The sequence below is a fragment of the Bos mutus genome, chromosome 29 (genome assembly GCF_027580195.1).
Source record: "Bos mutus isolate GX-2022 chromosome 29, NWIPB_WYAK_1.1, whole genome shotgun sequence".
NCBI classification, from domain to species: Eukaryota; Metazoa; Chordata; class Mammalia; order Artiodactyla; family Bovidae; genus Bos; species Bos mutus.
The window spans coordinates 31,987,618-32,002,419 of NC_091645.1; the positions used below are offsets into that span (position 1 = coordinate 31,987,618).

The 14,802-nt window shown below is 45.7% G+C and overlaps 1 protein-coding gene across 1 annotated transcript in view; it reads left to right on the plus strand.

The window, feature by feature from the left end:
• The first annotated feature begins 3,592 nt into the window (after nt 1–3,592).
• Nucleotides 3,593–14,802, plus strand: part of BARX2 (BARX homeobox 2) — an 82,058-nt gene continuing 70,848 nt past the window's right edge. The window contains exon 1 of the mRNA XM_005896983.2: nt 3,593–4,127. Coding sequence (XP_005897045.1) covers nt 3,941–4,127 — 187 coding nt within the window. The 5' untranslated portion in view covers nt 3,593–3,940. The remainder of the gene's footprint in view (nt 4,128–14,802) is intronic.

Below are 14,802 nucleotides of genomic sequence, written 5' to 3' on the forward strand. Positions count from 1 at the left end.
GGGAAAGAGCAGGTCTTTGGTTTCTAGTTGTCAAAACCTTAAACTTTACACAGGTGTCTTTGCCCCTTCTTTCTGGCTGGCCCTATCCCCAGGAATCAGGCGCCAGATGGGGGAGGGGAGCTGAGCTCCTGAAGCCTCCTGGGGGTGTGCATTATTATCCCCTTCCCTGCCTGCCTGAGCAAGAATGGCTGGGTACAGACGGGTCTGTTTCTCTCCGTGTGTGTTCCTCCCGGTAGAGGGGCAGACACCGCTGGGGCACCGTCGTCACAGGAGGCTGGGAAGTGTCTGTGGGTCTCCAGCAGCTGGAAAAGGTTTGAGGCTCTTTGGCAGATGTTTGCTGTTCCAGCCACTTCATTAATGTTGGAAACTAAACCCCGGACTATTTCTGACCAAAGCCCCACTTTGTGATTGACAGCTGGGGTGTGCTTCCTTCTACCGAAGCCCTTTACAATCTGAGATCAGGAGAAGGGGAGTGAAAAGAGAGAGATGAGAGCAAAATGGGAGCTGGGCTAGATGCCATTGCTGAAAAATCAAAACTACAAAGGAAAGAGAGATGGATTTAAGGAGAAAGACAAATTCAGTACAACCAGTGAAGATTCTGAAGTCCCACCAAGTTCTCGAGTCTTACACACATTATACAATGATACAAACTTTCATGCATTAACTTATTCATGACATGTACTGAGAACCTACTATGTGCCAGGTGCTATGCTGGTCTTGGTGATATAAGATGAATTGTTCAGTGGGTGACACTAACACAGAGAAGACAGTAATTCGGTAAAGAAACCCCTAAGATAGGAACAGCAACCCCAGTCTTGAGAAGTGGGGGATATTTTTCCAGAGGAGGTGACATATGAGATGGGCCCTGAATTACTTTTTCAGGCAGAGAACGAGGGAGGGGATGGGGTGCCTTGGGCATTCTCATTGAAGGCAAGAGCTGTAAAAAGGCACGGATCATGAAATGCCAACCTTGTGAAATAGATATTATGATGGTCACGTACAAATGAAAAAACAGGCTTGTCTTTGATTATAAGTAACACAAAACTGGAGGCTCCAGACTCCAATATCCGGCATCCCTCTCCACTCTACTTGGAGACTTGTGCCCTCAGACCCCTTCTGAGATTTCTTGCGTCTGTGGTAGAAAATAGAAAAGACGGAAAGCCCAAGAATTATTACTTAATTTATTATGTAGCTATTTGAATACGCTGCAGATTTCCAATCGCAGGACCAGTTGCGGGAGAGTCTGGGCGAACGTTGTGCAGTGCTCGTGTGCACACTGAGAGGAACGCGGGTTAGAGGGCGCGGAGGGCAGAGGCGAGGCCGGTTCCCCCAGAACCGGCGGCTGGGGCTTTGGCGCAGTCCGGTCCCACGAGCCACCCGCAGCCGTCCGGGCGGCAGAGCGGCGATGCAGGAGCACAGGGAAGCGGCTTCAGATGCGTGTCTGAAGAGAGGGGGAGGGAGAGGACAAGAAGGAGCAAGGAAAGGAAGAGAGGAAAGAAAGAAAAAGAAACCAGGCTGGCAGATGGGGAGAAGGGGAAAAGCGGGAGTTCGATCGAGCAGAGGAGGCCCGAAGGCCTGGGAACAGTGGGGGAAGGAGAAATGGGCGCAAGCGGAGGAAAGGGACGGTGGCGGTGCAAGGGCCAGGAAGAGCCGGCGAGGGGAGGACCGGGCAAGAGGTGGAGGAAAAGGCAGGGGCCAAAGGGCGCGCGCGTTCCGTGAAGGCCCAACAGAGGGTTCAAGTGGTTAACGCTCGATCCCTCGCCAGGGTCGCTGGGTGCGATGCAGAGGCCCACCCCACAGCACGCCGCGCCCTCCGCTCCCACCAAACAGTTTCTCGTCGCTGCAGACAACGCTGCACTTTCCAGCAGGAAATTTAGCTCCGCACCCAACAATGTCCTCTGCTTCAACGCCGTACCCCCTGGGACTGTCCCCAGCTCGTGGCGCAGCGTGTTCTGAAGGCGCCGGGCGGCGCTGCCCGGACTGAGCCCGGAGCATCCTCGGCCAGGCTTGGGGCAGAGGACAGGCCGCGGAACCCGCCACCACGGCCGGGGGCGCACCGGGGCCCAGCAGGGCGACCTCCAGGCCTTGCGGCGGGACGCGCGCCGCACCCGGACACATGGCCGCAGCTCCCGCGGGCCCTCGAGCTGTCTCTCCGGGGGAGAGAAGAATGAGCATAAGGAGATATGAGAATAAACGAAAATCGTACTAAATGCAGGGAAGGGGCGGAGGGGAGCCAGGGTGCACGCAAACACTTTGGGAATGAAGTTCCTCAAAGGCGCGTAGCGGGCCATGTCTAATGTAAGGCTATAATTCGGTTTATTACTACTTTTTTTCTAAGTGCCTCGTTATTAGTTCTCCAGGCGTGGCCCTTCCCTCTGAGTCGAACCACTCGCCCAGGCGCGCGCGTTCACTTGCTTTGCCGCGACTCCGGCTCCGGGACAAGCAGCTCCGCTGGGAGCCCGCCGCGATCGAGACCGCGAGATGTCACCAGCCCCAAACTCGGTCTCGGCGAAGGCCATTCGCATCTGTAATTCTTAATACTCCTTACGGCCCCGCGCAAACCCATTTCCAAACTAAATCGCGAGGAACTGGCAGCACCAACAGTTTCTGCCGAGCGCGGGCGCGCGGGGAGGATGCCGGCAGCACTGTGAGTCCGGGTGCCTAGGCTGGGTGGGGTCCCCTTGCCCAACAATTTCAACTGAAAGCAAAACTTCGTTCAGCTACTAATTGGAGCACCCAGGAGGCAAAAGACAAAACATTTCATGAACGCGTGTCCTCGAGAGTCCCCGAACCCTGCGCGTTGCCAGGGACCTGGGGGAGGAACGCTGCGGTGCCCTAGTATTCGGCGCCAGGAGCCACCGCCGGGCCGGCTGCCCGAGGACCGGCCGCACCGGCAGTCACTCTCCGCTGGCCCTCCTGGAGACGAAAAAAGGTTTATAAACAGAGTTAAAGAATAAAAATAAAAACACACACACACACACACATGTTTTTACTGATTCCTCTTTTTTTTTTTTAAAAAAAAAGTTTACTGGTGGGATAACGGACAGCGCTAGGGTCATTGATGGCTTGGGATCTCCGTGGAACCATTAAGTTCGCGATCCCAGCGCACACTCCGGGTGCTGGAGCGCGCGGGCTGGGCGCGGGCTGCGAGCCTAAGGAACGCGAGGGGATGCCGTAGTCCTCGGGAAACGGCCTCCGGAAGTCCAGGTGGAGAGGGAAGAAGGCAACCAGATGCTGGGGGTCGCCGATTCTGGGGGTCGCCGATTCTGGGGTCCGCAGTCTCGGGAGCCACGGCGAGGTCTCCACTTCTTTCTAGTAACAGACCAGGAGGTGCCGGCCGGCTGGGTGCTGGCGATGGGAGCGGGACCGGGAGCGCAGCATGCCCAGAGCGTCGGGCTCGGCGGGGGCCGCGGCCAGCTGAGGCCTGGCCGGCAGGCGGGGGCGGCGCGCGCTCCCCTCACCGCGCGCACACACGGGCGCGCACACTGCACACACACCTGGAGCTCGTCCCGGGAAGGGGGTGGGGAGGAAAGCCAAAGCAAGTGTCTTAAAATAGGCAGGCAGAAGAGCGCTAGACGCTGAGAGGCGGGAGGAGGCGATCGCGAGCGGCAGGCACTAGGCGCGCAGGTCCGCGCCGGGTTGCACAGGAGGGCTGGGCGGGGTGGGCGCCGACGCCCCTCGGCGGCCAGCCCTCGGCGCAGCTCCGCACCCTGTCCCGCAGGAAGCGCGCGCTGATTGACAGCTGCGATGTCCCCAAAAGGCTCCGCGAAGATGCTGATCCGCGGGTGGGTCTAGACGCGCGGCCGGCACGCCCGGTGCCGCCTCCCCTCCGCACGCCTCCTGAGCCCCGCCGCCTCCCGGCCGCGGAGGAGCCGGGCCGAGGCCCCGCCGGCGTGCCAGCCCCACGGCCCCGGCTGGTGGGCGCTCGCCCGGGCTCACCATGCACTGCCACGCGGAGCTGAGGCTGAGCTCGCCCGGCCAACTCAAAGCAGCCAGGCGGCGCTACAAGACTTTCATGATCGACGAGATCCTCTCCAAGGAGACCTGCGATTACTTTGAGAAACTTTCCCTCTACTCCGTGTGCCCGTCGCTGGTCGTGCGACCCAAGCCTCTGCATTCCTGTACCGGTAAGACGGCCCGCGGGGGCGCAGTGGGGTGCGGCAGCTTTGGCACCAGGGTCGGGCGCTTGACCACCTCTGTTCTCGCACCCGAGGGCGAGAGGAAGGAACCCGGGAATTCTGGGCCCCTGCAAGGGAACTAGGCTTCTCCGCGGCTAGCATGGCAGAGGCCTCTGCAAGTTGGGGAAAGGCCCCGCAAGGTGTCGATGGCCAGGTTGGAAACGCAGTCACGGCAGCGCGCCCCCGAGAAACTGTGGCTCCGCAGCGCCCTGGGATCCGCCGGCAGGAGAACCTTCCTTCTTCCCAGCGCCGCTGTGGTTTTCCGGCAGAAAAGGCTTGTTTTCGGGCACAGAAGGCAACCCCCTGACCTGGTTCAGCGCCTAAATCACAGTTTCTCACCTGAGTTAACTCGTCCAACCCCCTCCTGTCTCCAGTGAGAATTTTACATGTAAATCAGTAGTATCCTGAGGTTTCCAGAAAAATCGTGAATCCGCTGAAGTTTGCTTTAAAGGATCGCCTTCTGGGAAAGTAGTACTTCTGGGGAAGAAGTGTGGCGTTGTGCGGCAAACACAACCCCCTGAGTTCTAAGCGAGTGAGAAACAATGCTCACAATAAAAACGGTCCTGAGGTCTGGTTTCCTTTCTCCATAAGAGCTAAGACCCTTGGGAAAGATAAAGAGCACTTAATAAATATATTTTAAAAGTCGTAGGTTTATATAGAAAATAAAACTTTACATTAAGAGAAGCTCCAAGTTTCATAGTACCCTGGTATTATAATTATAAAATCATCATAATTTGGATTTGGACTATCCAAACGTGGGTGTAGCAAAAAAAATTTTTTTTTAATCAAAAAAACCTGTTGACTGTGCTTCAACTTAAGGTAAAAAGTTTAGTATTTTCAAACTGGAAGACCCTTTGAAGTTATGTTTGTTGCATGGGTGATATGAAATAAATGAATTTAATTGTACTAACATTGAAAAAGTAAAGGGAAGTGTTAGCAGTGGTTTTCAAAGACAATTTTGTAATGTTCGGGCCAACTGCTGGTACACAATGCTTGGAATACTACATTTTCTGGTGGCTCCATTGACAGGCTCTTTAGGGAAATCAGTAAATCAGTGTGTGAATAGATAAAGTTCTTTCACAACCAAGTTGTTGCTACATGTGTTTGGTAATAAATGAATATTCTATTCAGTTACTCCTTTGTAAAATACAATTTGTCTGTAAGGTGAAGTTAGGTCTGATAGCCCAGAGCAAGACTTGAAATACTGAATTTCAAAAGCCAAGAAATTTATGAAACAAGAAATGAAGAAGAAATTTTAGAAACAAGACAGATATGGTTGATGTTGATGTTTTTACTTTTGTGTGTCTGCTGTGCGTTAGCCCTGGGATGACTCGTCCACATAGATCTTGAATGAAGAGAGGAGGTAGGCTGAACCTTATTTTGAGTATGAAGAATCATTTCCTGAAAAAACTCAAATCCCTTAAAGGAAAAAGAGAGGATCTGTTTTAATCATAAATCTCCATGAACCCTGCAAAGACATTGCATACCTGGGGGTCCCTAGGACAAAGCAGAACAGCTTCTCCTAAGCACCTTGGCATAGGCTGATGCCTGCAAACTTTTTAGTGACTTTGTACCATGCGTTGACTGGAAGGCAGCTTTTCCTGGCTTTTAGCAGTCACAGAGTTGGATCATAGAAGAAATCATGCCATAAAAAGAGTAATAAATAGCCTCCAAAAACAATGATCCAGTCATCAGTCAAGGCTGAGTAAGTTCTATGTTTTATTGAACCTTGTGCGGGACATAAATCAGAGGAAAATACAGTGATTCATATGTACTTTTGTGAGTGTTAAGAGTGAATTGCACATATTTCACAAACTAAACGTTTTGCTCAGTCTTGTGCTCTTGAAGTTCTTTGATGGTTTGTTGGGAAGCATGGTTGTTGGCACTGACATTCTTTCCCTATCATTCCCGCGCTTGATTTCTTTAGGTTGTTCTTTTGAAACGTGTGTTATGATTTTGCTGTAGTTGAGATTTAAAATATAGAAACTGGGATTGGCCAGTGGAATTAAACTCAAGAAAACTGGCTACAATAGTCCATCCTTTCAGATCATAAGCTTTCAGTGGGTTTACGATTACAGTTAAAGCCTTACATGTATTAGATCATGGGAATACCATTAACGACTTCTCAAAGGCTTTGCAAATACCACGCTTTGAAAGTTTTGCTTTTAACAGTAATATTCAGGTTCACAAATCTTAAGATTGGATGAACTTAATTTTTTTTTGAACTTAATTTTTATTAATTGAAAAAAACAGCAATAAGTTGCTGGCATCCATAATGAAACTATATATACATATATATATGTATATATAGGATAGAAATAAGTACCTTAGCACTTTGGTGGAACCAATGAATAAAATATTCAAATCAAGTGAAAGGCATAATTTGGAATTAAAGTTACTGAACTGTCTCATCCTTTGGTTTTGCTGTTTTAAGGTTTAAATAACTAAGAGAAATGAACTTTGTCAGATAAAATAATGAAAACTAAGATAGTAAAGTGACCACCCTCCACAATAAGTACATAAAATTGTAGAGAAAAAACTACAGTGTTTTAAAAGCCTCTACATAATTAAACAATCTGTGTTGTTTAGATTTAGCAATCCAAATGTCAGTTTATGATACCGATCTCCTTAGGCAGAAGAGCATGTATTCAAGTAAACTGAGAAATGGAAACATTTTTCATCAGGCAGATAATCGCCTGACAGTAATTTATTATTAGATACTTTAACCTTGATGGACTGCTCATCTTCAAAAAAACTTATTTGTTTGAACAGGTCTTTTCTTATTAAAATATAGTAATTTTAGTTTTAGGACGCAATCTCTAAACGGATTTAAGTTTCCTAATGGATCTCTTACATCATATAATAGATATTGAGTGAAGCAATCCTTTTCTTAAAGCCAAATAAAGGAATATTTGTCATTAAATTTAAAATGAAATAACTTAAAGAGAGTCTCCATTTGAAAAAAAATTGTTATTCCGACCATTGATGAATGTGGAACATGTTTAGAATTGAGTTTAGAACATGTTGTTCATATTTTAAAATCTGATAACAGTAATCTTTATTCAGAGGGGAACGATATTGTCGTTTAGAAGCCAGTGATGATCTCTCATAAATATTAGAATGTTGACAGTGATTGAAGCGCAATATGACTTGTAGTGTATGCTATCATATTTAACTTTCTGGTGCCTTGTTTTATTTTTCTGGTTGTGATGACTGTTTCTTGGTGGGAGAGTTGCTTGAACTGGCTTCTCAGGACAGAACATTGCAGAGGTATTGTCACGGTTCCTTTGGAAGAATCTCTTTCAGTTTGATCTTTAGAAATGGGCAGGGTTTCTAAATTTGAGGAGTGTTTGGAAAAAATGAGTAACTTGAATCACAAAAACGAGTTGTTACAATTTACCCTAAGAGTTTTCATATGAGGATACTGAGAAACCAATGCACTGTGCATAATTACATATAGCATTATAATTATTGAGATTTATAACCTAGAATTACCCTAGGTCTTGGACATGCACATTTAGGGGGAGCTGACTATGATATTTGAACATTTTACAACCCGTGACCGCTACATGATTTTTAGTGATCTTACTGAAACCTATAGTTTAATTCCTTTTCTCTTCTCTGGGTTCTGTTGACTGTCTCCGGGACCTCCAGTGGCCAGTCTTATAGAGCTGACTGGTGAGTTTTAGAGCTGGAAGGAAACATACCAATCACAGACCAAGCTTCCCAAGTAGACATACTTTTATTTTTTGCAAAGTCCCCAAACTCCCCTCCCATCCAGGCTGCCACAATATGGAGAAGAGTTTCATGTAATGTATGGCTGAGACCCTTCACTTCACCTGAAGCTATCACAACATTGTCTGTTAATTGATTATACCCAGTACAAAATTAAAAGTTAAAAAAAAAAGTGCTGTGGTCACATCAGTGACATATGACAGCTTAGACGTACTTTCAGCCTGCACCAAACACTGCTGCCTTTCATATTAGGGTACTCAGAACTCAGGAAGATTTTTCCAACTCATTTACACACCCAGGATAAATCCGCACAATCACACCCAAGAGACAGTCAACCAGTCAATTAAAAGGGGCATGTGGGGAAGGGTGTTTATCTTAGGAGGTGGCTTTGAGAACATTTTATTCTTTGGTGGGTCTAAGAGAAACAAGTTCTTTTGGGTGGTGTCCTTGGGTTCATTTTTTTATCATAAAGATTGAGTGTCATCCTGGTTAAGAATGAAATGAGGTGTGGACATGTGTGATGACTTCTTTGGGACTTAGGGAGCTGGCCGCTGCTTCATGAGTTGGCTCCAGTGAGTCCCTAGATTGTAGCTCAGTTTTTTAAAATTAGAGCCCAAAACCCATTGGATATTGGGAGCCTGGCTCCTGGGCCCTGAAATGTTGATGGAGAAATGCAAACTGTGGGTTTGGAAAATGGTCTTTATCAACAGGCATTTGTATTTCTGCCAGAGGCAAATGGGCTTTTATTAGCAATTACTCATCTCTGTCTTTCCTGTTCCCATTCTCAGGGTAAATAAACTGAGGAATGCATGGGGTAGAGGACTCAGAGTCAGAATATATTTGGAGCGGAGCTCTTTTTGGATACTGAGTTTGGGATCCTCAGCTGTCGTCTCTTTCCTCTTTAAATTTTATAATGCCTCTGCAAAATAGAGAGGCTAAGGGGATTCCTTAGGAGTCAGTTTTAAGGAGTTTATTAGCAGTTTCTTCTCTGGTTCTGCTTTTTCTAATAGGAAATGGGAAAATGATTCCAAATTTAGCAAGTTAAAAATGCCTTTCCAAAAGTCTATAATCTTCAGTATCATTTAACTCAGTAATTTAATTCAACAAATATTTACACTTGGTTGGTGATGGCAGTCCCATTATTTTTAAGTTTATTTTAAGTCTTGACTAACAGTGGGGATATTTTAAACCTTTCTCTGAAGCACCTGTAGAGCCACTGCCTACTTTGTGGTCCTCTGAAGTCTGTTCGGGCAATTTAGAATTGTGGACATTAAGGGCATAGTAACCCACTCCAGTATTCTTGCCTGGAGAATCTCATGGACAGGGGAGACTGGCAGGGTTGCAGAGAGTCAGAGATGACTGAACTTCATGACTGAAGCAACTGAGCATGCATGCATGACAATTAAATCCTTTTGCTTACCATCTGGAATTTTCTTTTTGAAGTACACCTGAAGGGTATTATCAGCACCAAAATTGTCATATTAACCTCCTTAAATGCAACTCAACTGACACTGCATATATAATAAATCTTTTATGAAACCAGTTTCCTACAGTGTCAGTTGTACCTCTGGGTTGAAAATAGAATTTGTGATCCCAGCGTAGCCCGTATACAGTTGCTCGGCGGAAATCTAAATGAAAAGATTGTTACATTTTTACATCCAAGAAATCTATGTGGAAAGCAGTAAGGATGGTAAGATGTTGTTGAGATTGTAAAGAGAGATGAAAATGAAAGAAGAGATGGAATAGGGAAAAATAAAAAGAGTAGGTTTCTTTGAAACTCTTGAAGCCACTTGATTCCACCTTGTATGTAGCACAGTGTCCTTCAGGATGACCGTAGGGGTGACACAAAGGTGGCTTCTAAGATTTTTCTGTCCCTGCGTGGAGAGGAAATGACCAACGCTGATTTTACTTAGACACCTCCCTGGGGACCCCTCAGGGGAGAGCCTGGCGCCAGTGCCCTGCCTGGCATTTAGGCCTCACGGTGCAGGACTGAGCCCGGGTGAACCCAGAGCATTTTTAGATGCTGTTTGCACTTTGTTTTGAGGTCAGAAGGAAGGGGTGGAAGTTAGGCAGGGCACGGACCAGAAGCGCCCTCCTTTGTAGGAGCCTGGGGACTTTGGTGTTGGAGCCTACAGGCTGCACTCACCACTCATCCATCCAGAGTGAAGACACTTTGGGTCCCCTGGCGACACCGTTGCTGACCTCTTAGCTGGAATATGATTAGAGGTCATGGGGCTTTGGTTAGATGGATAGATAGAGGCCTCATTCTGCATTCTCTTGGGGAGTGTCAGTGTCCATTCTGATCTTGAGACGGTGGAGTTTTTCTCATGGACCCCTGACTCTGCTAGATTCACCCCCTTCTAACCCAGAACTTGGCAAAACCAACAGGTGCTCTCTGGCCTGCTGCGAATCACTGGGCTGCAGGTCTTTTGGGAACAGTACGACAAAGAGGAGGAAGGAGAGAAAGAAAAATAGAGAACCTTTGGGTAGAGACTTCCCATGTGAGGCAAAGGCCCTCCGTCCCACCTGGCATGCCTGCCTCCATTTCAGCTGCTGTGATGTTGGAACGGTTGTTTCTCCTTCCGTAACACAGATGACGGGATTAGAACTGGCCTTAGGATTGATCAAGAATGGGGTTCAGACCAGGACCGTGTACCAACTTAGTGATATTAATAAAATCAGAAATACTCTTGGTCCAGGAGGAGAGCTGTTTGTTTGTTTTTCACCAGAAATGCCTTGCAAACCCTCAGAATTTAATTTATTTTTATTGCAGTTTAAAAACAGTTAGAAAAAGAAATGTCTTGTTAAAATGAATGCTCTAAATAAAAACAAGGTTAATTTTCCATTACAGTGTCTAATTACTTATCATCACCAGGGCATTTTTATATGGCGATTTAACTTCTTGGAAGCAGAAACTTGGCACACATTTAGGGAAGAAAGCAATACACCCAGATAGATATCAGAAGAGGGTCTAATTATATTTGGGCTGTAGTTGACACTTACACATGATTGCTCTGCCGAAGGCAGGAGGAGGGTCACTGAGGAAAGTCTCTGGTTTCTTGAGTGCTGGTGGAAACTGAATCTGGAGGGAGAGATGAGGTGCCAGTCACCTGTTGAAGCTGATGTCAGGACTTCTTGATCGGCCTGGAGGTCAGCTGTAAATGCTCCCTGACTCCCCTGGCAGAGTTCATGAGGATGAATGTGGCCCTTCTCCAAGGAGAAGCCAAGATGCAACTGAGCAGAAGCCAACCTGGGAGGCTCTTGGCACAAAATTAAATATGTTAAGAGTCTGAGCAGAGAGGCTTACGTGATTCCTTTTTATTGCATCTCTCTAGCTCACCACCATACCCTTAGAAACATGTGCTTCTGGATAGCAGGGATAGATAAGTATTTTCACAGAGTGCTTGCCACCGAGGTGATGTCAGTGTACTTTTGGTCACTATTATAAAAAACACTTCTGTGTTTGATATGTGATAGGATGATTGTCTTTTTGCTGTTCTTATGTGAGGGACATCATGGAGGCATCTCATGAAGTCAAGGCTGTGCTTCCATCCCAGGAACACCAACATGTCTCTAGCACTGACTTACCTGCTGGCTTCTACCACCTCCTGCCCCCCTCCCTTTTCATGCAGGTACTTGAAATTCAGGATCATGGTCCTTCTGCAGACAAGATCACAGTCGCTTGTGGATTGGAGGATGTGTCACTTTGATGTTTCGTTTAAGCTGTCTGGGAGGATCAGCACTGCACACGTTCCTCATAGAAACTTGTAAACAACAGAATCTTATTATGTTCTTGTATCTAGGGGAAGTCGGAGTAAGAGATGCTCAGAGTCCCCTTCCTGAGTCCTGCAACATTTATCCCAAAGGAGTTGTGAACTGGGGAGGAAGGCTACAAATGCATACTCTAAACCTCATTCTTCATCTTCATCACAATAATGGAAATAGTGACTTGTTTTGAGGCTCTATGTGTAACAGGCACTGGACTCAGTGCTTTTTGATCTGCTTCCGATTGTTCCTAAGAGATGTTATCTCTACTTTTCTGATAGGAGGCTGAGAAATTAAGTCACTTTCCCAAAGTCACAGAATATATAAACATCTCTTCCAGACCAGTTAAGAAAAAAAATGCAAGTAGGACTTCCCTGGTGGCGCAGTGGATGAGAATCTGCCTACCAATGCAGATAGGGGAATGGGTTCGATCCCTGGTCTGGGAAGATCCCACATGCCAGAGAACAGCTAAGCCCATGTGCCATGACTACTGAAGCCCAAGCTCTAGAGCCCATGCTCCGCAACAAGAGAAGCCACTGCAATGAGAAGCGCTTGCCCAGCTAGAGAGTAGCCCCTGCTCGCTGCTACCAGAGAAAAGCCCACAAAAAGTAACAAAGACCCAGCTCAGCCCAAAATAAATTTAAAAAGACAGCTTAAAAAAAGGAAAAAATGCAAGTAGAAAAATTGGCAATTCATAGAAATGAAGATCTATGTCCAGTGAACATGAAAAGGACTTTCCTGGTAATCAAGAAAACACAAATGAAAACGAGGTACCGTTTCATACCCATCGGACAAGCGAGCATGAAAAAGTCTGATGCTATCGCTAGATGAGAAGGGTGCAGAACAATAGGCACTCTCATCCCCTGATGGTGGAAGTGTTGTTTGGTACAATTACTTTGGAAGCCATGTGGCAGCACCTGAAACTGCACATATGCACAGAAGCCCTTGATCTGGCACTTCCACCTCTGTTTACACCCTAGATCACTGCATGTGGGCAACGGGATGCTGGGAGAGGAATGTTCATGTCTCTGTTGTTTATGCTAATGAAAAATCTCAAGCAGTTTAACTGCCTTCAGAGGAAAAAAATCATATGTATTGTATTCATGCAGTTAAATTCATGCAATAATGAAAATGAATGTGTGTGTGTGTGTATGTGTGTGTGTGTTCGCGTATGCTCACTTGTGTCCAGCTCTTTACAACGCCATGGACTGTGGCCCGTCAGGCTCCTCTGTCCATGGAATTTTCCAGGCAAGAATACTGGAGTGGGTTGCCATTTCCTTCTCTGGGGTATCTTCCCGACCTAGGAATCGAAACCTCGTCTCCTGTCTCCTGCATTGCTGGGTGGATTCTTTCCTACTGTGCCACTAAGGAAACCCAAAAATGGATGACCCAGACCTAACTGTATGAAGATAGATAAGATTTAGAATTACAAGGCTGAGGAAGAACAAGCTGTAGGTTGACACCATGTATATAATGCTGGAAAATGTGTAGACTGATACTGTTATATTGTTTAGGAAAGCAGGTGCATGGGATTGGGAGGGCTACACACAGATTTTTTATTTTCCTGTGTAGTAATTTATTTATTAAGGAAAAGAAAAGGCCTAGTGTCAGTATAGCCAGGCATAAATATTGGACAAAGCTGATCACGGGCACAAAAATGTTCCTTACATTATTTTGTGGACTTTTCTGCATGTTTGAAAATTTTTATAGTATAAACTTTGAAAATGATAGTACAGGAGACTCCACATATTCATACACCTCTTGGTCTTGGGGACTTCTGATGGTTTTCTTCATTGCTTTCTATCCTGAAACAGAAACTTTTAAATACAAGCTTCCTGTATTCATACTCACAGTAGGGAAAGAACTTTATAATTAGACCTGTGTGTGTGCTCACCCTGAAACAACCAAAGCAGCTTCTGAAATTGGGTTTTGGATCTCACTTACCTACCCTGGCTGGATGGGGATGTCATTTATCACCAAGATAACTGCTGTTCCCCCAAGTAATGCTTTGGCATCTGAATAAATGGGCTGAGTTGGGCTTGGAGGCAGGAGGGAATTGCTGATGAACTGTGTGTTTATTTTCCCTAAATATCCGTCAGTGATCATGCAAGCAAGAGTCGTGAGGTTCTTTTCCCCTCTTTCTTAATGATGTTTCAAAATCCAAGTAAATTGCCTTTGATTGCATCCTGCTTTGCTGTTTATCTGCTCAAATGATATGCCACCCTTAGCTTTTGACCAGTGGTCATTGCTATTAACAGTTTAACTTAAAATTTGTCTAGGGACATTGGTGAATATCAAATAATCAAAAACTGTTTTAAAAAACATAGCTTCTTGTATAGTTTTGAGATTAGTTGTTTGTCAGTTGCTTCATTTGCTATTATTTTCTCCCATTCTGAAGGCTGTCTTTTCACCTTGTTGATAGTTTCCTTTGATGTGCAGAAGCTTTTAAGGTTAATTAGGTCCCATTTGTTTATTTTTGCTTTTATTTCTGATACTCTGGGAGGTGGGTCATAGAGGATCCTGCTGTGATGTATGTCAGAGAGTGTTTTGCCTATGTTCTCCTCTAGGAGTTTTATAGTTTCTGGTCTTATGTTTAGATCTTTAATCCATTTTGAGTTTATTTTTGTGTATGGTGTTAGAAAGTGTTCTAGTTTCATTCTTTTACAAGTGGTTGACCAGTTTTCCCAGCACCACTTGTTAAAGAGATTGTCTTTAATCCATTGTATATTCTTGCCTCCTTTGTCAAAGATAAGGTGTCCATATGTGCGTGGATTTATCTCTGGGCTTTCTATTTTGTTCCATTGATCTATATTTCTGTCTTTGTGCCAGTACCATACTGTCTTGATAACTGTGGCTTTGTAGTAGAGCCTGAAGTCAGGCAGGTTGATTCCTCCAGTTCCATTCTTCTTTCTCAAGATCGCTTTGGCTATTCGAGGTTTTTTGTATTTCCATACAAATTGTGAAATTATTTGTTCTAGCTCTGTGAAGAATACTGTTGGTAGCTTGATAGGGATTGCATTGAATTTATAGTTTGCTTTGGGTAGTATACTCATTTTCACTATATTGATTCTTCCAATTCATGAACATGGTATATTTCTCCATCTATTAGTGTCCTCTTTGATTT